This window comes from Mesoplodon mirus (genome assembly GCF_964341445.2).
Source record: "Mesoplodon mirus genome assembly, chromosome: 20".
Taxonomy (NCBI): domain Eukaryota; kingdom Metazoa; phylum Chordata; class Mammalia; order Artiodactyla; family Ziphiidae; genus Mesoplodon; species Mesoplodon mirus.
The window spans coordinates 27116569-27140494 of record NC_138996.1 but is presented as its reverse complement, the minus strand read 5'-3'; the positions used below and the strand labels follow the sequence as shown (position 1 = coordinate 27140494).

The following is a 23926-nucleotide window of genomic DNA, read 5'->3' as shown; positions in this document are numbered from 1 at the left end:
AAAAATAAAAATGGTAGGGAACTAAGCTCAGTGTCTTGAGGTGTGTGGGGGGTGTGTGTGTGCACACATGTGTGTTTAGGGGGACATGGTAGGAGGAGAGGGGCAACTTCCTACAAAAGGAAATTTTAAATGTCTTAATGAATACACTTATTACAGATACTTTTCATATTTTATTTTATTTTTTCAGAAGAGGACTGCCAGAAGGATCTGGAAAGCAGACTTTTGCTGTGAAAAGCAAAGATCCTTTACCTACACATTTTACAAGAAATGTACAGAAAGCCATTGATAAATATACCCGGTAAGAATTAGTCTGTTAAATGTGTCTGATTGCAGAATGAAAATGTGCCCATAGTGAATATGGGAAACAAAGTCACTGATGGGCCATGAATTTCCACAAGTAAAAGAAGCAGTTTTATTTTTAGCCAACTGAAATGTTGCACTGTATAAATCTTTTAAAGTCAGTGTACTGTGAAAATGAACCAATATATTTAAATAAATAAAGAGGAGGTAGGCACAAGGTCAAGCCACTTCCCAGTATGACCTCTTCTCAGTAAATGTTATTTATGTTACATTTCTTCCTACAGTAAATCCGTGTCATCATTTTCATCAAGTGGAAGCCCCATGCCCACAGAAGCTCCCAACTCCTGGTCTGGGTCTGGGACACAGAGTTCAACCACAGGCTTATCAACCGAGAAGAGCTCCATTTACTCTTGGAGAGATGACGTATGTCCCACAAAATTTTGGATAATCCCATGGTTACAACTTATAATGATGACTTGCTTTCTTATTTTAAAAAAAATCTTTTTACCAATTTTAAAAGCATTACCTAGTCCACATATACATAAATATAAAAGCACTTACATGTCACGTGAAAACTGAAAATACAGAAACTCTAAGGAAAAATAAAAATTGCCCATAATCGCATAATCTAGAGTCTTAGATGTTGTTAGTTTTGGTTTTTCCACCTCCCAACCCTCCCCCTCAGGTTGTTATATATGATTTCTTGTAGAATACCTATGGCTGGAGATTCAGGAGAGACTGACAATTACGAGCTTGAGTAAGAGAAAAATTGGGGGAAAGTAAAAGCTGTAAAGAAGAAGAATCACCACGATTAAGGGAATTTCCCCTGAATATTCTAGAATATTCTAAGCCAGATATTTTACTTCCAACGCTAGCTGGAAGATGTTAACCGTAACCTTTTAGGGCGACTCCGCTGGGTGGGCCTTGAAGTCTGCAGCCCAGGCTCACGTTCAGATCTCTGCGATTGCGCGGTGGCCGACCTCTTATCCCCTCAAGAGTCCGTGAGAATTCGCGGACACAGGCTTTGGTGAGGCCCCTGTGGCTGTGGAAGAGTCCCCAGGGTAGCTCCTTGGATGTTCTAAGTCCTGCTCCTTTCTCGTTTGTGTTCTGGTTTTCATTGCCTTCTTTAAAGGCCGCTCTCACCCGCACGGCGCGCAGGGGTCTGCTCCCAGGGATGGTTTTGTGGTAGCGATTGTGCAAGGGGCCAGAGGGAGAGGGCCGTGCTTGGGGGGGAAAGACTGAAGGGGAGCCAGCTGTGAGTCAGGCCCTTTCAGACAGGATGGGACTCTGTCACTTGAATGAACAGCCCGCACCCTCACGCCCGCGCCCTGCGGCCCTGGCTCTTTGGTCAAAAGTGTGCCGCTGGGAAGACGGCTGAGGACCATTGTTTTATGAAGCAATACGGTCCAAATTCTGGGATTTCTTTGGTACAAATTTTCAGGTAATTATCCATGGAGAGTCTTATGCCTTCCATGTATAGAATTTACTCCAGCCCCTAGACAGTAAATTTTGCTTTGAATCTAAAAACATTCATTTACTTTTTGATAGGGTAATATTTGCAAAAGCAACAAAATACAAAAGATCAAAAAATGAAAATAAGCCCTCTTCCACGCTCCAGCCACCCAGTCTCCTCGTAGGGGGCAAATATGCTTCTGAGTTTTCTCCTTATTTTCATTTTGAAAGGGGTAATTCAACTCCCCTGCAGTCTGGGAATCTAGTTTGTTATCAGTTGGGGGGACGAAGTAACATGGAAAATATTGAATTTTCGCTGAGAAAATCTATGAAAAGTCTGTGAAAATCAACCTAAATTGACCATTTTGCATCAGGTATGTCAGGCCGAATACGCACTTGGTCGCTCTGAGTTGTGGGTTAGATTTCGGGTTCACCTGCCACCCCCCAACCCCCGGGGAGAACACTGAACAGGGCTCTCGCCCTGCGGCCCCCGGTGCAGTGTTGGCTCTTGCAATTGTAGTTATGTTCATTTTTTCCTCACTGGCTGTGGAGGCAATAGGTCTGTTACTTCTCCATCATGGAGAATATACGGAAAGGCTGGAGGGTTTTCTCACTGACCGTTCACTGTGGCCATAGCCCAAGAACCTCTTAAGGCCACACAAGAAAAATGAATGCACTGGCCCCGCCCTAATAACCACATCTCTTACGATACCTAAGGTGGGTTTCTTTTTCTGTTTCCATGATTAAAAGAAAGTGCATGGCCCTTTCTATGAAATAATTTTCCTTTTCATTAGAAAAAAAATAGTTTGTAATTTGCAGATGTACTTAGGTGTCTCATGCCCAGCTACATGAGGGACACGTCTGTGTAAGTATATGTATGCACGTGTAAGTGCTTAGATATATGGTGTGTGTGTCTGTCCTTATCAATGTCTGTGTCAATATGTATGTTCATACCTGAAACTACGTCTATGTACAATCTTGAATAGGTCTCATAACTCCAGTTATGAGAATTTCTAGTAGTAGAAATTATCTCCATTTAACAGTTAAGGAAACTGAGTCTCAAAGTGGGATGTAATTTTTCGAAGAGTAAAAATTGGAGCCCTGGTATGTCTGGGAGGGCTCCCTCCTATATACATTTGTAAGTATCATTGATTCTGAAGCCTGTATTTACAACTTCTGGCCTTGTAACTAAATGTGCATTTCTATTTTAGGAGTTTGACAAAGCCAGTGCACAGAAGGTACAGCAGTTATTCTGGGAGGTCGAGGAAATGTTATTTGAAGGGAAAGTAAGCCCTCAGACCCAGAATCTACAGGCTGAATGCAGTGAGTGGGCAAGAAGGTCCCTCCATCTGAGGTAAGGAGGCCGTTCCTAGTAATTCTCCAGAATGGGTTTGGGAACCGCTTACCCTTGACCTGTTCAATAAATTGGGTATATTTTGAGTAAAAAGCACTTGTCAAAATGTGTATCTGGAACACACGTCCTTTACTGAGAAATCACATCCTTTGCAATGGTGTCTGAGGAAATCTGGAGACATTCCAATACTCAAGTGCATTTTAATTTGTGAGAAGCAAATGTAGCTCATCCCCAGAAAGGCACTGCATGCATCACAGATGCGAGAATGGAAGGAGGGCAGGAGTTATCCTTTACCTTCACACTCACTAGTCTGTGGGCAACGTGTATCTGCCCTTGAGAGCAGTGCACAGGGCGGGGTTGGGCAGGGGAGGTGAACAGAGTGATGGTTTGCTGAGTGATTGGACAGATGAATCTGGCCATCTCACCAAGGTTCCTTATGTAGGAGGGATCATCTGTTTTTTTTATATCAAAGATGAAAGATGTAGATTGAGTAAAAAGGGAAGATCTTCTTCCTTCAGTTACTCAGCCAGACCTACTTAGAGGGAAAAACATAATCCATGTCAGTTATCAGAAGTTCCTGTATATTATATCCGGGGAGAATAAATTAGAACACTCATACAAATGTTAATAGGTCTTCTGGTTACCTCAACTAAGTAACTTTTTAAAAATCTTGACTAAACAGGTTTTTATTTTTCCTCTCCAGTCCTTTGTAAGCCCCTGCCTTAGTGTGCACGAGTTATTAATGATGGATGCGGACTTTTTTAGGCATCATGATGCACTTGCCTAAAATCCAGGAGCTCAGACCTGTTTCCTTCAGTGTTGTCTTACATACTTAAGATAAAAATGAAGGAGGAGAGGGTAGAAAAAAGAAAAGATGACAAGGACTGTAAGCCTAGGGTATATATTTACATGTTTTTCTGCATTATGTATATATCAGCTAACATTTATAGAGAGCTTCTGTGTGCCCAGCAGCACCCTACTTGTCTGAATCTGGTTACATTATCTATCAGCCACTCGTTAGTCCTACAAGGGCACTATTATTCTACTTTGCATACAACATCGAACTGATGAAATCAGTGGCTCGGGGAGCCTGGAAACTTTGCCTCAAGTCCCTTCATCAATGGCAAGAGCTGTCTGTCCTCTTCCCTCAAAGCCTGTGGTTTTCCTGTGATCCCGTTACACTGCTCGTGTACTAATATCTACCTTATCACTTCATACACGCTCCTTCAAAATACCATAGGGAAGTCCATCACCCACCTTTTAAAATTGCAAAACATCTTTCCCTTTCCAGTCAAAAATATTAGTTTCCCTTTTCTTCACTTGCAGAGTATTAGGAAGACAGCTCATCCTGCCCACTGATGACGGGGTCCAGCATTTCCAGGGCAGCAAACCTGCTTCTGCCGTCCACAGACCCGTCTCTGACGACTGTGAACCCAGCAGCAACACCAGAGAGTATGTTGCTAGAAGTTACTTTTGAAAAGTATTTTAAATTGCATTTTAGTTATACTTTTTCGTGTCTGTCTGAGTCATGAGCCTTGGCTCCAACAATTTGGAGGTTTAGATTTCAATGAAGGGCAGGTACAGAGCATTTCTTTTTACCCAAGATGCTTCTGATGTGCAGTTGATGATGGTGATGGTATGTGTGTGTGTGTGTGTGTGTAATACAAATATCAAGGGAGTTAACTTTTAAACTGTTTCAAAGACTCTGAAAGGCAGCCTAGATGCAAAATCAAAAACTGCTTTATTGTGATGGATCCTAAGCCACAGGGCAGTAGCAGAATAAATAAAGCTCTATTCCATTTTCTTTTGCTCACTAACATTTTGGTAAATCCCTCTATGCCATTCACACATACTCGGGACTATGCCGTGATATCCCTTCATTACAGCAAAGAGGATACAAGCTTGTAGAATAATTTATAAATTTATTTATTTATTTATTTTTGGCTGTGTTGGGTCTTCACTTCTGTGCGGGGCTTTCTCCAGTTGCGGTGAGCGGGGTCCACTCTTCATCGCGGTGCGTGGGCCTCTCACTGTCGTGGCCTCTCCCATTGTGGAGCACAGGCTCCAGACGCGCAGGCTCAGTAGTTGTGACTCATGGGCCTAGCCGCTCCGTGGCATGTGGGATCTTCCCGGACCGGGGCACGAACCCATGTCCCCTGCACTGGCAGGTGGATTCTTAACCACTATGCCACCAGGGAAGCCCCTAGAATAATTTAGACTTTTAAGAAGCCCTTAAAAAGTTGAATGATGTCTGAGCCAAAATGTTGCTTTTAAGTGTATGACTTTTGTCAAATGTAATATTTAGTGATTTTTAAAATTTGGGACTCTGTGGCTTTATGGATAATTTAAAGACCCACCATGATCATGTAGACATTGTATTGTTGACGTTCTGCAAACCCTCACGGAGAATCTGATTTTCCCCATAGGCTGTGCATCTCCGGCTCTCAAATAGTCCCAGCCGCACTCTCAGCCCTCACCCTGCCTGGTCCTGTTGGCCCAGGGGTTGCGGACCTCACGGCATGTTCATCCCTGGAAGAAGAGGTTTATGATGTGGATGGAAAGATTGAAGAGTATTTCGCTTTTGACAGAAAAGAAGAGTAAATAGAATTTTATTTGATATTGACTTAGTACAATAATATTTATTGGGCATGTATTTTGATTATATGCTCATTTAGTGTTTTGTGCATTTTTCACTTATCCAAAAGATTTTCCATCCTTTTGAGAGTAACATGCTCCCCAAAGCTTTTAGATTCCTGGCAGGATGTGGATATCCTAGAGCAGCGTTTCCCTTTCTTACTGACAACATGGCTCAGACAGAAAACAAGAATTGTGTTCAGCATGTTGTCGAAAGTGGAAAGGCAACTAGCGGCCTTTGTCCCCCGGGGCTCCAGGTGCACTATACCTGGCCACCCAGGGGGGCAAAGGGGAAAGTCCAGTGTTTACACCAAATGCCTATTTGGTTCTTAGACAAAAGCTATCAGTATTGCATAATAAATATTTGCCTCCTGATTGAAAGCTATTAAAAAATAGCAAAGTGCTGTTTAAAAAAGAATGTTGGGTTTATTTATAAATGTATGATGTATATATGTGCGTGCATGTTGGATAGATAGATAGATAGGTGGCATTATTTGAACTTCAACCTTTGATACTTTAGTAATGAGAATGGGTTTTGTCCTTAGTGACGAGGACTGTCTTGAACAAAACCCAGCTCATCATCACAGGACGTGGCATAAGCATGGACTTCCTCCCGTATCCCTGCATGACTGTGTCAGAGACGCGGTGGCTGCAGAAGTGTTTGATCACGTCTGGACAACTGTGGTGGAAATACTGGAAAAGCTGATTAGAAAAAACTGGGAAGTTACACTCACAGGTACTTAATTTGTAGAAGTTGACCTAATGAAAAGAAAAAATAACTCCTGTTCCAAAGCTTTCTGCCCCACCAGTTTGGCCAAATCTAGGACCTGACTGGGGTGAGAAGGGAAGTTGGGCTTTCTGCCTTTATTCACAAGTGAGCTTTAATCACTTCAAAAAGGACATTCTCGTTTTTTGAGCTACAAAATAAGGTAGAGGCATTCCTGAAAAAAACACAGAAATACACAAGAAAAGCTACAAGTCACTTTTTAAATTCTGGCTTAAAAAATTACCTAACCTCTAATAATGGGATATTGTTTTTTATTTATAGATGACATTATTTATAAAATAAAATGTAAACAAAGCTAATTTATTAATCACTTCATCTACCTGTATAAAATGTTCTCTGAAGTACTTGAAACTGAGCAGAAACAAATTATGGAAATGTCAGTGGTGGACAGTAGTGACTAGTATTAACCAGTTTGTATAATAGGGAAATAATCATTAAATATTAATAATTAAATTTTACTTGTTACTTTTTCCAATCAAAGGGATTAATTGGGACATTATAAAATACTAAGAATCCTTCTTGCCCCAGTGTATAATCCCGAGTTTTCTATGTACCACTGAAATGATAGTCATTTCATTAGATGCTCTTGGAAAAGTGTCAGCCCATTGCTTTGTGGGGTCTGTCCTCTCTATAGTAAGGTTCAGCAGCCACAGCAGACTCATGCTATCTCAAGAACAAATATTCTCTTTGAAAAGGGGATTTTAAGTACATGTATTTGATAGTATTTTTCTTAATAATATTGATTTTTCTTTGGCACAGAAGGAAAAAAACAGAAAGAAAAATTGAAAGTAGCTGAGAATAAATCTCCACCTATGGTCATTTCCTGTATTAATGCTGATGTGTCCAGTGTTCCCCCATCCAGAAGTTCTGAAACTCGAAGTGTATCCCTGGCTTCTCATCTTAACCCACCTCAGGTAGATGCTTTTCCACTCTCTCTTTCCTTCAATCTTTATATCTCTGGCCTCAGTTTGTCAAGAGTGCCATTCTATTAAATTCTATTAAGATATTTGGGTCTGTTGGCCAATAAGACTAAAATTTAAAAATAATTATTTCATGGAGTTGAATAGAATTGCCAGATTCTTTGATAGAGTAGGGACACTGAGATTTGAGACTTTCCACCTGCTTTGAACTGTAGAGCTGTTTCCATATTTTTGAAGAAAAAACATGCTTTCCCCCAATAGTTCTAGCCAATTTGAAGGTTACAGATGTTCTCCTGTCCTCCCACCAAAGTGATAAAAGACTCAATCCATGAGTATACGTTGGGTTCATTCAACATTAATTGAGTTTGTATTAAGTGAACTGTATTAGGTGTTTTAAGGAGATGTAGAGAGGAACACAGCATATTCCCTGACCTAGTAAAGTGAAGAATATGATACAGGTCAGATGCAAAGTCTTCTGTGAGCGTTGTACAAAAAAGAGTTGTAGGAGAAGCAGGGAGAAAATTATTTATTCTGCCTGGAGTGAAGCTTTATCTTTTTTGGTTGGAGGTAAAATTTGAACAGAAACATGAATGAGTAGGCTTTCCTGGATAGGAATTCTAAGTGGGTCAATTCAGACCCACATGGAGGAGTGAGGGAGGGGAACAGTGATTGGACTGAGGCTTAGAGGATGGGATACTGGGACAGGCAGAGTGTCACTGTGGCAAGACCAGGGCGTTTGGAATCAAGAGACCTATGAGGGGAATTATCTTGGACACGTTGTTTAACTTCTCTAAACTTCAGTTTCTTTTTCTATAGAATGAGGGTAATAATATGTTGTGCAACGGATTGTTGTGAGGATAAAGTCATATAAATATGTGAGAGCTCCTAACACAGGTATATACTGGGAACTCAATAAATTTTTCTTGAATTGTGTCCCCATTCAAAGATCTAGTGGAGGGGCTTCCCTGGTGGCACAGTGGTTAAGAATCCGCCTGCCAATGCAGGGGACACAGGTTCGAGCCCTGGTCCGGGAGGATCCCACACACCATGGAGCAACTAAGCCCGTGTGCCACAACTACTGAGCCTGTGCTCTAGAGCTCGCGAGCCACAACTACTGAGCCTGCGAGCCACAACTACTGAAGCCCATGCTCCTAGAGCCTGTGCTCCACAAAAAGAGAAGCCACCACAATGAGAAGCCCATGCACCACAACAAAGAATAGCCCCCCTTGCTGCAACTAGAGAAAGCCCATGCGCAGCAACGAATACCCAACTCAGGCAAACATAAATAAATAAAATAATTAAAAAGAAAAAAAATGATCTAGTGGAAGGTGAGGCTGGAAAGGATGAGCTTGCTTATGGGAGACCTTCAGGAGTGCTAAGGAGTTTGGACTTTATGTTTGCACAGCCCGTCTGCTGCGGGGAAGCAGAAAAAAGATAAGACAGGATTCCTGGTCCGTACAAGTTAGTTGGAGGGAGTCAAGCCATACCAAATACTCCTCCTCCTCCTCCTCCTCCTCCTCCTCCTCCTCCTCCTCCTCCTCCTCCTCCTCCTCCTCCTTTTCCTCCTCATCCTCCTCCTCCTTTCCTCCTCCTCCTCCTCCTCCTCCTCACACACACACACACACAAAGAGGCAACCTAGAAGATATGTTTAGAGTGGATGAGAGTTTGAACTCTGGATATAGACTACAACTCTGGAGTCCAGTGTCACAAGCTATTGACTCTGTGATCTTGAATCTGCCCCTTTCTTTCAAAGCCTGTTCCATTATCTACGGGATCTATGAAATAGGAAGCCATGCGAATTAAAGGAGATAAGACATTTAGTACCGTGTGTGGCATAGAGCAGACTAAGTGTTATTATAATCAGACGCTAATTATAAATCATATCATATTTTATTATGTTATATATTGTAATTAGATGTCTTTTAGCTCATTAATGCTGTGGAGCTCAGAGGGAAAATAGCATACCCTCACAAAGTAGAGTAATACATGAACTAAATCCTAAATGACAGGCAAGATTTATTCAGCTGAAAAAGAAAAGGGAGGATGACAAGGCAGAGACAACAATATGCACCCAGCATAGGAGCAATAGGGCCCGAGGTTCACGGAGCAGTGGATTAAAACAGAAATATCTAATCGGATTGTTTTACCCTCTAGTTTAAGGGCTTTACAATTAGTCTTTGTTCGTGCTGTTCAAAAGAAACTTTTGGAATTGCTGCCAGTTTAATGAACTTTTTGGTCTCTTTAAACTGCTCTGACAGGCTCAACAGTATTGTCTACTTTTCATATTAAAATGTGAAGTATGAATCGCATATAAAGGAACAGTTGATGACAACCTAGAAGAGAACATTTAACTATCAGGCAATATAAATACACTTGAGAAATACGGAGATTTTAAAATCTAAGGATTTATTTTAACAGATATTTTGTTGTGTTTACAGTTTTTTATGGTTTTTTAAAATGCTTTTTACGGCTATTTTGTTGTTTGCATTTGGATAAAAGTTAAAAGAAAGTGAATGGGCAACAAAGTTTAAAGTAAAAGTAAAATACTAGTAGAGTTTATTTTGAAATAGTCAAAGCATTTTAGTGATAATCACAATAGGTCTTAATTTATTCCTCTAACATTTACTTTTATATATATTCAATATGAGGAAAATGTGATTAGGGGTGCCACATTTTTCTCGAACTGTAATTCTAGTTTCAGAAATCCTGTTTGCCTGAAGCTATATATTATTTTAAATCCTAGTTGGTCATATTATGGGATGGAATGGGAAATTAATAATTATTTAGCCCTTACTTCATGCCTTCACCAAGGTTGTCGAATTGAATTCTCCTATGAAGTAGGAATCATCATCCCCAGAGTAAAGACTAGGAAGTTAAAAATCTTTCCAAGATGACCAAGCAGGGGGCATTGAGAACTGGGATTCAAATGCAAGCCTTTCAGACTCTGGTCTCGGGTTTTCCCAGGCTCTGGAGCTGGTCCGGGAAGCTCACTGGGGTGAGCTGTGAAGGGCTGGGTCGGAGGAGAGGTGCCAGGCAAGCTGACCCGTGGGAGCTGGGACACCTTTTCTTTGCTTCTCCAGACTCTCTGTCTACCCTCTTCACCCTGGTGAAGGTGAATACACAGCTTTTGGGAGCTCAGAGCATGGAGGAGAATGAGGCCTGGCTTGTTTCCTCCTGGCCGTTCTACCGGGTCACAGTGGGTTGGTGGCATTTCTCCATCAGCTACCCTGTCCAGATTCCAGAAACCTCTCCCTCACTTCTTGCTGCTCTGAGCCTAGGTGTGGTAATGTGTCCCTACTGTTAACAAGCCTTGGGGAATTGGTCATTCCTTATTCATTTCTCTTCACACGTCTTTAAAAAGTATAGTCCCTTTATTAAATGCACCTCAAATTAGCCAGTTCGAGGCTGCCCTGTGTTTCCTGCGGGTTCCTGACAGGCATCCGTAATTGCAATGGCTCTGGATGCTTTTTAATTTTTATTTTCACTTTCCTCAGATTCATCGCTTCTCCAATAATTTTTATAGTGACTTGAATGGTGTGATGACAATTCAAGCAAAACCACTTCAGCAGAGACCTACCTATTTTGCAGATAGAACACAGTACGTATAAAAAATAATCACCCAGCCTCTTCCCTGCACTGGACACACTCGACCACTAAAGACCACAGAGGACGAGATGATAAGAATTGCATTTAATCCCATGCTCCAGGTGTGTCTGAGCACATACAGCCAATGTGTAAGAGTGAAAACAGCCTGTTCTAATGACAACCACAAAACAATTCCTGTTAGGTTAGGGCCGATAAGGAAAGGGGACTGTAGCTGTGAATTCTTAACCTTGTGGGCTACATGGTTTGATTACAAACAATGAGAGACTTAAAACAGTGAGATCCTTCCCCCCCGTCGATGATCCTTCACTGAAATTAAAATGGAACTGGAAATGCTGGTCTGTCCATTCATTCAACAAATAGGACTAAGTTCTATGTGCCAGGCTGTGTTCTAGACAAAGTCTAGTGATGAGCAAATGCGTAGAGCTTACATCTGAGTAATGAACTTGACTTCCCTCCCCCAGGAGTGAGCAAGAGGACAAATCACTGGGTGTAGGGGCCGGTGCCCTTTCCTCGGCCCAGCACCGTCTGGCACGGATCTTGGATGCTCGCGGACTACAGACTCCTGCAAAGAAAACACCGGCATACAGGAGGCTGCCTTCTCTTACCTCAGAATCACAGAGAATAAAAATCCCCAGTGTGTACAGCGATGAAGTTCTTAGGGGAACAAAACTGTAAGTCTTGTTTCTCTGGTGGTAAAACAAAGGTCACGGAGGACAGAGATGCTTGTCAATTAGGGTTTATGGTTTATTCTGGACAAAGCATCCCCTGTCAAATCTTATGTGGACAGTTTTCTAAGTAGCTCATTATTTGGATATTTAACAGGAATTTGTTCCAGTAGTATACTTAGCTAGATACTAGAATATGAAGTCAGGCCATGTACCTACGGCACAGGCAGCTAAGCGCAATGAAACTCTTGACGGAGAGGGTCTTAGATGGGTTTCAATGGCTGAGTCTGTAAAACTAATCATTAGCTAATGCTTTTATATATACATAATTAATACTTTCATTGTGAGGTATAGAAACTGATGTACGTAAGATTCTGTTAAAATAAAAGGGACATATACCCATTAGTTTTTATTTATCTTGAAGGGCGAGTTTCATTCTGTGTAGGGAATTTCAGAAAAGCTTTTGACCTTAGGCATCAACATCAAATCATTGCCTTATTAGAAAGGAATTTCTCTTCCTTTATTGTAGAATTACGAAGGAGCTTTCCAGTTTTCTCACTCACTCAAGTATGAGGCAATACTTATGTTAACAACAGCCAGTGTTTGTTGACTGCTTTCATGTTCCCAGCACTAGCTAAATGGATCACAGTTATTATCTTCTTTGTGACCTACCACAAACCTTTGAGTTGGTACTCCCATTATCCCAAGTCTAAGATGAAACAGAGGCTGAAAGAAGTTGAGTAAGTGGCCAAAGGTCATCCCACGAGGGAGAGACAGAGCTGGGACTCCCCACAGGGCTGCCTGGCCTTGGAGACCAGCTCCTGGACCGCTGGGCCACCAGGCTTCCTGCAGCACGGGAGGCAGTTATTACAGGGACCGCATCTAGGTCCCCCTGAGGCGGGGGGGGGGGGGGGGGATGCGTAAGCAGCTGCCAGTGCTTAAGGAGTGGCTGGACTCTTTAGAGATGCATTCCACAGCACCCTTTACAGCTTGATAAGTCAGCGTTTCTTTCACTAGTCGGAAGTGCTCTTTCCAGCTTTATTTGAGTCTGCTCTGTTAATTCTTTCAAGATCTCACTCCCTCCTCCATGTCACTTTGGCCACCTGGGACCCTCTTCGTCATCCTCTGCCGTGTCAATAGCACATTACTGGCTCTCTCCTCTTCCTCCCAGCCCACCCGGGTTCCACTGTCAGGCTTTCATCAAAAACATTTTCTATTTTTTATTGAAATAAATTCAGACACCTCCAACTGTACATTCCCTTCCTGTCTTGTTCTGGCCTCTCCCCATTTGTAGATCCATGTCTTTCAACGTTTTTAAAATTATTGCCATGCTAAGAAGCCCTTTTAGAGTATCTTTCCTAATTCCTCCCCCGCCTGTGAAAGCTTAATATAGTGTAGAGTTTTGTACGATTTTTTTTTTTTTTTTTTTTTTTTTTTTGCGGTACGCGGGCCTCTCACTGCTGTGGCCTCTCCCGTTGTGGAGCACAGGCTCTGGACGCACAGGCTCAGCGACCATGGCTCACGGGCCCAGCCGCTCCGTGGCATGTGGGATCTTCCCGGACAGGGGCACGAACCTGCGTCCCCTGCATCGGCAGGCGGACTCTCAACCACTGCGCCACCAGGGAAGCCCTGTACTATTTTTAATATCTTTTTTATACATAAAAAGTAAGATTTTTGCTGTCCCACCAAGAGCCAGCATTTGCCCTTTGGGGGCAACATCACATCTTTGATTATGGCACCTGCTTTCCGTTACTTCTCATCACTCACCTTGCTTCTGGTCAGCATTATCTCCTCTCTGACCCACAAACATACCAGCTATGCATAGTCTTACTTCTGTGATTTTATTCATGCTCTGTCTTTCCTTTTGATTAACATACCATTTTTTTCTAATTATCAAAGTACTACACGTTCACTGTGGACCAGTAGGACAGTACCAAAAATATAAGTAGAAATCAAAGATCCCCTGTATGCTCAACACATAGAAATATAAAAATGACAACTGTTGGTAAATTTACTACTAGTTTTGTCTATGATTAAATTTCTTCTTTCCTTTCCATTATCGTTTTTCTAATGCTAACATTATCTTACTATTTTATAATGTAGCTCTTTTTCATATACTTTTCACTTAACATTATTCATATTTTCCATGTTATCAGACATTTTTGAAAGCATGATTTTAATGACTAAAATATAATTATGTGGGTATATAATAATTTACTGTGTTGCCCTACTACTGAAAATTTTCATTTCTTCTATATTTTCACTATTATATTGTACAGTGAACATTATCTTACATAAATTTTAGTAAGGATGTCTTTAAACTGTTTCCTGGTGGTGAGTCCTAGAAGTAAAGCTACCAGGTCAAAGGTTATGGATATTTTTAAGGCTCTTGAAATATTTTTCCAAAGTCCTTCTAAGAATGGTTCTACCAATTTATAGACCCACTGGCAATCCACAAGACTCTTTCCTTGCGGCCTGTAAACTTTCGTTAGTATATGTATATTGTAAAACTTGATGAGTCAAAAATTGTCAGTTTAATTTTCATAAATTTATTATATATAAATAAATGAATTAGAATCTGTTTCTAGAATATCCATCTCTATTCTTGTGCACAAATTAGACAATTTAATTTTTCAGCGTCACTATGTGGTAGGGAAGGTCTTTATCATCATTACTCTTCCTTTGTTGAAATTACTCACCCATGTTGACAAATAAATTTTACAATCTGGTTGTCAAATTTTAAAAAAAGTATCACATTGGACCTCATAGCATTACATCTATTAAAAATGTAGGAATAATCGACATTTTCACAAAACTTAGTTTTCCCATCAGAGAACATATTTTGCCTTTTATGACCTTACATAGATTTTTGTGGTTTTCCTCGTCTAGGCCCTGCACATCGAGAATTAATTTCATCCTTCATTGATTGCTCTATTCCCTAAATTTCTACAGTGCTTGTATTTAGAACCAGACACCGTAGCACTATATCAACTGCATTGCATTGTAATCTAATTACTTGATTTGTTTTCAGTACTTTGTAATCTTCTTAAGGAGAGGAACTAGATCTTCAAAACCTTCCATGTTCTGCGCAGGGGCTGGCATAGCTGAGCACTCAGTGAATACAGGCTCACAGTCCTCACTAAACACAGAGGTGACTGGGGCTGGGGCTCAGCCCCCCACCCATCTTCCAGAAACTCAGCTCATCCTACTTGGCGTGTCCTTTGGGAGGCAGGTTGTGATTAACAGCTTCGCGGTAAGGTCTGTCCGTCTCTGTACCTGGGTGCTCAGGTCATGTTGTTGTGTTTACAGGCAAACTGGCATGGACCGCACGGCCTCACCACCAGTTCAGACCTCAAGGAGCAGGTTGCCACCAATAGGCTCAGAGACTGGGGAGCAGAATATGGCAGTTCCCGGATCGCGTCCTGTTTCTGTAAGACAGATTTCTTAATATTTAAGTGCACCATTTACATTGTTTGTTGGAAAACAAACAAACATAATTTGGACACTTCCACATGAACACGGTAGCATAAAATGTCTCCATGATCTGTTTCTTGAAAGTAACTGGCTTAGTGAGAATTTATAGGAGGTGGGAGGATTAATTCAATAATTTGTGAAATAAAAACACGTCCCGAACTAAATCAGAAATTCCAGGTGTCAAGGCAATATCTGATGGTCAGGATGGTGTAGTGAAGAAAATAGCATGAAGGTTACGTCAGGGGACAGGCAGCTCTGTGCTTGAATCCTGCCACACAAACTCTTTATATGATTTGCTTCCAATTAACTTCCCTGAGCCTTGATTTTCTCACTTTTAAAAGGGCAATAATGATTCCTACCTCAAAGAATTGTTATAAGGATTTAAATGAATTTATAGATGTTACATAATGCCTGGCATAGATTAAGAACACAGTAACATACCCTGCCATTTTTCCTAGCTCTCATTTTTACAGTTAATCTTTGCCATGTTCACTGGAATGTAGGCCCAATGTCTTCTTCACGCAAGCTCAACTCAGCCAAGCAACCACAGAAAGTCTGGGGAAGGTATGCTGCTGGTAGAAAGCCTAACCAGATCTCCCCCAGATTTATGATGACTGCTCACTTCACTCCAATACAAGTAACTTGTGTCTATTTTATAAAACACAGAAGACCCCCAAGTGTGAGAACATAAAGCCTAGAGAGAGAAGAACCAGCGGAGGCAAGGCTTTCTCTCGCACTCCTTCTGCCTCCTTGAAGATAACAGTAAAACTCATTCTCAGAAGGCAAGAGTTGCAGAGCTTTAATATTTAACTTTAGGATATTGTGGCTTAGAGTGGAATCCTAAAAGCAGTCAAATATCACATTAAAAAAAGTCAGATGCTTCACAAATGCAGAATAACATTTCTATCATAGTTTAATGTTAAGAACTTTATGCGGTTAAGGTTTTTAATCCATATTTACGTATTAAGGCCCTACCACTTTACCGGGTTAAAAACTACAGTTACATAATTAAATTAATAGGTGTGTTTAGTGGACCTTATACTTAGCAATATCTAAATAAAAGTTTTCAAATAAGCAAGAGAATGAATGATAAACAAGCGGCTGATTGAAGCATATATAGATTTTCTTTTGTCTTTTTAAGGATTGCATTTATTTTAAACAAGAGCATATCATCCTTCATTTAGTTCAGAGGAAGGCATCCACAAAACCATGTGCTGAGCACAGTACCTGTCCGTGTAGAAAGATCACCCCTTCAAGAAAGATCTCTGGCGGCGGAACAGTTTTCAAGCCCAGCACAACCCAGACATTTCGGGTCGGTTCTCTGTTAACCATAACTTTCATTTTTAAAAGTATTTGAAACAATAAAACTCATCCCTCATTTTATCTTTCTTCTAACAGTCAGATACGCCTCGAAAAGGTTCACTGACACTGAGGGAATTTGCTGGTCACACATGGACAGGTCAAGGTTTTTTGACAGGTCAGTGTTCTCCATATACAAATAAAATGATGTAATACGTGAAGTTTCAAGTTTTGGGAAGGGAAATTGGAGGTTATCGACCTTGAGAGGACAGTTTTGACTAAGAGTTTGTCATCTATGGCTATATCTCAGGAATCTCCATAAAGAGCAAAACTGCAAAGACAAGCACTTCTCTGCTGTTGGTTAAAAAACAAAAAGTAACTGAGTAAATCTGAAGATCGAAGTGGTTTTGGTAAACGATTCATGAATCAATTGGGCAGCATCTCATGTGGCAAACAGAGAGATATTCTGAGGAGTTGCAGGGCATGGAAGGCTTTTATAAAAGGAAGGCAGGACAAGGAAAGGAGATCATCAGCAAGGAAAAAAGGAAAGTTCATTGGAGGAAAGTAAAAGTTCAAGCGATGATAGCTTGTCTTTGGCTGAGCTGCCGGGTTTTCCATTGGCTGGGCTTGTTGCTGGGCAAGAAGGAAGTCTTCCTTCCTCCTGCTGGGGCAGGAATGTAGCTGCGCTTCCTGTTTGGGAGAGCAAGGTAGTCTCTTCCTGTTGGGGTCAGTCAGTTACTGATGTCTTCCTGGTGGGGTAATTAAAGGTGAGTGGTGGGCAGGGCATGAGAGCTCCCACTACTGGCCTTCCGACCCCAACTTCGGCTGAGGTTTCCTTTTATTAATTTGCACAATCTTAAAGGAGAAAATGCCCAAAGTTTCCTCATAATTTAGAGCCTCACCCTCATAAAAAAGAAAATGCTGTTTTGAGTCTTATGAGAAATCAATGTCTCTCTCTGCTGTAGAGTTTCCATGCTTTTCTTCTGAATGAAACTGTTTTTAGATTCTCTTTGAAGATCTCATTATAAAAATGCTTCACAAAATTAATACAAATCTTCTAGTTATTTTATGATGTAGAGTTTTACAGATAAATACTTATTCTCAGGTAGTATGCCATTTAAAGAATGAAGTTTCTAGACTGAATTCAGGCCTATGATGTTTTAATTTTCAAAACCGTTACCAACATTTTTGTTCAAGGAGGCAATGTAGCATCGTCATGAGGTGTGCCACTCTGGAATCAAATGCCTTGTTTCCATCCTGACTCGAGCACCTACTAGCTGAGCACTTTAGGAGAGCCTCAACTGCTCCGGGCCTCAGTTCTTTAACAGACTAGATGGAGAAAACAATTATTGGAAAAATGTATGGAAAGGACCTAGCTAGATGCCAAGCATACGCTGTTTGCTCAAAAAATATGAATCATGTGTATTATAGATAATCTCAAATGTAGAGGATAATTTGTTGTTTTAAGGGAAATAATATAACTTTAAAATAAATCTAGTATAATTCAAGCACTGGGACAACTCAGGTTTATCACTGTTTATGTCAGCCCTTCTATAGTTCTATAGCATAGTGATGTCAAAATTTCTTTATTCTTTTGAGATTTTTCTCCTATGCTCATAGCTCTAAGCTGCTGTGTCTTTTTGTTGCCTTTTGCCTTGTGCATTCCCCAGGAGTATTCTCTGTCATTTTCAATGACAATAGTTCTTTCTCTAAAAGGCAGCCATGGTATGTGAGAGAACAGTGATGGTTGATAAATATGATTCTGCGGATGGCCAGTAGACAGTGGCTAAGGAGTTTCGGAGATGTTGACTGCAGCGTGCTAAGTGGAGATGCCTAATAGTTTGTTGGGCGCACAGTAGTAGAAGTTAGGAGAGGAAACTGGGCTCTGAATTTGTTTAAAATCTGCACTCTTAATTTTTCACCAAATACTAAGTCACTGTATTCTCTTATCAATAACTTTGTGAGAACTATCATTATTGCTGGTTGGAGGCCTTTTTCATGTCTACAGAAGCGATTGAGGGTACATAAGAGAGATGTTCCTGTATTTCTAAAGATTTATTTTCTTCTTCTCTGACAAGCAGGCTTGTGGTCTCTTGCTTACCTTTGCTTCCAGGTCCAAAAGTGCAGGGGCTATTAACTTATCAACATTATTTCTGTAGCAGAAAAAAAAAAGAAAAGAAAAAAGAAAGGAGAAGCTGAGGGACCAACAGTGGGAAGGACTTCTTACGGTAGCTGACAGAGTTCTCTGGGGGAACTCATGGCCAGGACCAAGGCCAGTGGAGGGGAAGCACCCCTCTTTCTTCTCAGCACCCAGAATGGCAGTTTTTCCAGATGACTATTTCCTGATTTGTGTACAAGGGACATTAAGTTTTTTTTTTTCGTTTTAAAAAATATCATCTGCATGGAACATATAACACGATCCTTTTGGGACCTGGGATTTGTAACATTTTAATGAGAATTTTGCTTGGTGTTTCAGGTTCACAATTTCCACCTAAATCTTTTCAGAGGACAACTTTGACTTTCAGAAAGAGATTCCAGGTGGCGTCTTGATGTGACTTCACCAGGACTACACACCTGCTGGAGCATTCAAAGCCTCAGTACACCATTTATCACTTGAAAAATAGAAGAAGTATTGTTATTTATCTGTCTGACAGTCTGAGATGTTAGACTACCTGAGAGAAGTGCAAACAAATAAACAACTTAATTTTGAACACTTTGTGCTGTAAAGAGGATACAAGTCAAACTCACCAACCTTCTTCATTATCGGAAGCATTCCAGTAAAGGTTCTTTTCTTTAGGCTTTGCTCAGAAGAATCTAATATGTGTTTATAATTCATCCTTTTATTAATTATACACAGACACACACATGCTTATACTTTCATATATTAAGTAGTGTGTATTCACACACTACTTAATATATGAAAGTATATTATCTAGGAATATGCCATCTTATCTAGGAGTATGTAACTTTATGTCTTGACATTTTTTGTCTCATTCTATTATTAATTCCATCAAAGTCCTAGTCACTAATAGATATTACTCCCTCCTTTAGAGCATAGCAAAGTCATCATTGGTACAATATGACAGGTTGACTAATAATGTTCAGATTGTTCTAGTCATTGTGCTGACTTTCTTATACCTTTTTTAAAAAGCACTTTAGTCATGAACCTCTTTGAGGAATGTCAGTGGCTTTCTTAAGCCAATTTTGTTGTACTAGTTTTCATGCTCAAATTCAGGCAGTCTATTTAAAATATAATAAAATAAAATATAAATGAATATAAATGTAGTTACAATATATTGCATATGTGCTCGTCCACTGGAGGGAAGGCTTTGCAGCAGCATCTTCCTTATTTCATTATAATCTGATCTCTGCTCAAATGTCACCTCTGCAAAAAACCTTGCCCCCAGATTCCTCTGTTTAAACAGCATCTCTCCCCTCCCCCTGTCCTCTAGCCCTGCCTTATTTTCCTTCAGAGCATGTGTCCTGACCTGACATTAATACAGAAAATGGAACAGAGAAACCACAGGAGCAATGATCAGTTGAAGGCAACCCTCTAGGGTCCTTTATCTTGTGCTGCTCTTTCCCCCTTACCTACCGTTGTTTTCCTTTATAGTGATCGAAACCCTTAGACTCAGTTTGATATTCTCAGATCTCAAATGACCACAATTTCCTCTTTTCTATCAGATAATTATATTCTGTGAAGCTAACTTTCATTAATCCAAAATGAGACTTTATATATATATTTAACCATATAAATGTATGATAAATCATTTTCAGACATAATTCTGGTTGTAAGAAGAGAAGATTATTGCCAACTAATAGATGTCTGGAAATTAAAAAGTACATTGGGGCTGGAATTCGTGTTGTCCTTTATCACAGAGTGGACAAAACAAAAATGAGCTGAGAACCTTGCCTCTGAGAGATAACTTCTCCTTTTCATCCTTTGCTCCATTTTCCATGGTAGTGGAACCAGTTAGGGAGCAGACATGAGGATGGTCACTGTATCTATATCCCTTCTGCATGGCCGCAGGTCCGTAACTCCAGGTAATATCCCTAGCACTTAGTTACCTTCACTAAGCAGACCAAATCACTTTGAGAATTTTCTAAACTATCCCCAAACATTAGCTATAGAAACTTTCAAGAGAAAATATCAGTTTGAATTTCATTGTTGGCAAACATGAGGGATTTCTAGACATGTGAGCAGCCTGGGGCCCCTGTTCCTAAGGGTCTGTCGTCAGGTGCGATCTGGTCCATAATTACTGCTAAGTGTGCCCTTTGTATCCACCCTCCTCTTTCAGAACCATTCAGGCTATTTTATATCAATTTCCAGGAACCATCCAACTCCTTCCCTAATCAGCCCAGACTTCTTAGAAGGGAACCTGACTGATATACATCTTAAACTAACATTAAGGTAGACTAGCCAAGACTGTTTTTTCATAGAAAACAACTGAATAGATTCCATGGTAGCTTTACTTTATCGGGCTTCAGAGTTTTGCAAATAAGAATCTATTATTATATATATTGACAAAAATACTTTAAAAAACAGAAGTACAGTGGTCTAGACTCATACCTTATAAACATTTTCTATTGGAAAATAAAGTACTATTTTAGAGATAAAGTCTTGGCTCTACCACTCACTTAAAAAAAGAACAACCTGCTCATGCATATATTTTAACACCTGTATTAAAGATAATACAGATAATAATTTAGAGTTTATTAAATAATGCTTAAATCAAGGATGGCGCAGGGCAGTGTTTTCATAATCATCTACGTTGATAAGTGAGTCTCATCTTAGAATTCCCCTAACAAAGTTTGAAAAAGGCAAATCAAATTACTCCTGAGATCAATTTTTAAACTAAGGTTAGTGACTATATTAATTAAAATGTCAGTTTATCCAAAACCAAAGAAGAAATGAAGGAATTTAAAAATAATATAAAAACATGTAAAATACCATAGAAAACTACTAGATTGTATGAATTTAATACTAAAGGAAGTATCCATAGAGTTGTTATTCTGAACTAGAATGGGATTTCTATACCAATTAAGAGATACATTTTTATATCATAAGTCATTTGCATATTATATTTTTATTGTCATTGTTTTCTTATGACTACAGATCATGGTTAGGATGTTTAATTCTTTAATTTTTAATAAAAAGTTGAGTTTTCAAAAATTCATTACATTTATAAAATCTTTAGATTCCCAATTTTCAATATAATTTGTGTAAATCTCTCTATTCTGCTGTGTCTAATACACAGGTTACTCATTCACTTATTTCCAACTCCATAGCAAACTTTTCCCTGTGAATTCAAAATATATATCCATATATGTTTGTGAGGGTCTTACCTCATTTATGAGTATACCAATTTAATCTTCATTTCAGAAAATGGCATTCCTGTGCGGCAATCATACTTGACGTTTATCAAGCACCTCCTTTGTATAAGATTCTGTTCTAAGCGTTGGGCTGAACAAGACAAAGTTTTGCCCTAAGAGAACTTATATTCTAGTGGAGTGCACAGACTGTAAACAAATCAATAGAAACATCAGGTGAGATAACAATCAGTGCTATGAAGAAATATAAAATAAGGCCATGTGACAGCGGAAAGAGTTGCAACTTTAGATAGAACAGTCAGGGGAGGTTTTATTGCAGAGGTAGTCTTTGAACCAAGACTCAAAGCAAATAAGAAAAGAAGCTACGTAGAAATGAAAAAAAGAATTCTAGACAGAAGAAAAAACACAGCCCCCAAACAGGAGCATACCTGGAGGTTTGAAGAGCAGCAAAAGAGGCCAGTGGGACATGGGATGGAATTAGCAAGGGGGTAAATAATAAAGAATGAGATCAGCAAAGTAACAGGAGCTGAGGGTTTAAGATCCTTTTTGGCCTTGGAAGTTGTAAGAAATGGGGAGCCACTGGAGAGCTTTGAGGACCCAGTGATGTCATCTCACACGAGATGATGTTTCAGGTCAGATGACAGAGGTGCAGCTGGGGAGGAGTCAGGGGCTTCGGGTGTGTCCTCAAATTTGAGCCAATGGGATTTGCCATTGGATTGGATGAGGAGGGTAATAAAAAAAGAATCCACATTGACTCCAAAGCTCTGGCTTAACACTTGGAAAGATAGTGTTGGCCTTTACCGAAATCAGAAAAAATTCAAGAGGAGCAGATTTGGAAGCATGTTGAGACATGTTTGTTTGAGATGCCTTAAGTGGAGATGTTGAGGCGTTTGGATATCTGTCCCTGGGGTTTAGAGAGGAGGTACAGACTGGGGGGTGGGGTGTGTGTGTGTGTGTGTGTGTGTGTGTGTGTGTGTGTGTGTGTGTGTGTGTGTGTGTGTGTGTGTGTGTGTGTGTGTGTGTGTGTGTGTGTGTGTGTGTGTGTGTGTGTGTGTGTGTGTGTGTGTGTGTGTGTGTGTGTGTGTACATGGTATTTAAGTACTGAAATGGATGAGATAACCAAGAGAGTGAGAATTTAGAAGCAGGGAAAAAAGAGTTTTGAGCCCCGGGCATTTTAACATCTGGAGGTATGGGATGTGAAGAGAAACTAGCAAAGCAGACAGAAAGAATGCCTGGTAAGGGAGAAAAAAATCAAGATAATATGTTGTTATAAAGCAGAAACTAACACACCACTGTAAAGCAATTATACTCCAATAAAGATGTAAAAAAAAAAAGATAATATGGACTCATCAAAGTCAAATGGGGGCGGTGGGGTTCAAGGAAGTGATAAGGACTCAAGTATGTTGAATGCTGTTGATAAGTCGATTTAGATAAAGTCTGAGAAATGACTTAAAGATTTAGCTACATGGGAGATACTGGTGATCTTGACAAGATATGTGCTAGAAGAATGGACAACACAAAAGTCTGAAGAGGCTTCAGGAGAGAATAAGAGGAGGAATTGAAGACAGTAGGAATTTACACTGATCGTTTGATGTGTGTGAGTGTATAGATAACATAGTTCTATATCCAGTGAGAATTTTTTTTAATCTAAATTAGATATCTTTTTCATACTGGGAAGTGAGATAAAATTTAAGGAAATCAGTGTTAACATTTACAAAGCCCTTCTGTAGTTTATAACACATTCTGGCCCATGAGTTTAACTTTCAGAAGCACTTATTTCAAGCTGGGGAGAGTAGCAAACAAAGACCTTCCAAGTGGGAAGGGATTCGTCCTTTACTGTCAAATGAATCTTCAGGAGAGAAAGTAAGTTCACACCTTCCTACTCAGTTGGATTAGTTCCATGAAGCTAACAATGAATGTGGTTACAAAGGCAGGCAGACTTTTACCTTGGCACAGCACTGTTTCCTACACAGAGCATCCTTACCTTTTATGGTGGACCTTCTAAGATGCAGCCCTGTATGCTTTGCTACCAGGAGAGAAGGATGGTGCTGTGCATTTCTTGCAGGCCTGGCCATCTGACTGGTTTCCTCTGAAATGTAAATA

The 23926-nt window shown here is 40.1% G+C and overlaps 1 protein-coding gene and 1 long non-coding RNA gene across 5 annotated transcripts in view; one reads left to right on the top strand and one right to left on the bottom strand.

The window, feature by feature from the left end:
* Positions 1–20342, top strand: part of FAM149A (family with sequence similarity 149 member A) — a gene marked incomplete at its 5' end in the record, with an annotated part of 30295 nt that extends 9953 nt beyond the window's left edge. For 2 of the 4 annotated variants that reach the window (XM_082608665.1, XM_082608668.1), the window contains 13 exons: positions 188–298; positions 585–723; positions 2964–3106; positions 4433–4558; positions 5533–5703; positions 6286–6476; positions 7287–7441; positions 10943–11046; positions 11516–11725; positions 15029–15149; positions 16314–16505; positions 16592–16670; positions 18969–20342. In XM_082608665.1, the coding sequence (XP_082464791.1) occupies positions 188–298; positions 585–723; positions 2964–3106; positions 4433–4558; positions 5533–5703; positions 6286–6476; positions 7287–7441; positions 10943–11046; positions 11516–11725; positions 15029–15149; positions 16314–16505; positions 16592–16670; positions 18969–19042 (1816 nt within the window). In that variant the 3' untranslated portion in view covers positions 19043–20342. Of the gene's footprint in view, positions 1–187; positions 299–584; positions 724–2963; positions 3107–4432; positions 4559–5532; positions 5704–6285; positions 6477–7286; positions 7442–10942; positions 11047–11515; positions 11726–15028; positions 15150–15696; positions 15758–16313; positions 16506–16591; positions 16671–18968 lie in introns of all 4 variants that reach the window. The other 2 variants (XM_082608666.1, XM_082608667.1) reach the window with 2 other exon arrangements.
* On the bottom strand, positions 16678–23911 carry LOC309795847. Its single transcript, XR_014292378.1, has 3 exons — positions 23808–23911; positions 21839–21956; positions 16678–18645 (listed from the first exon to the last, which is right to left on the bottom strand). It is a non-coding gene; the product is annotated as an uncharacterized lncRNA (long non-coding RNA).
* Positions 23912–23926: the final 15 nt, after the last annotated feature.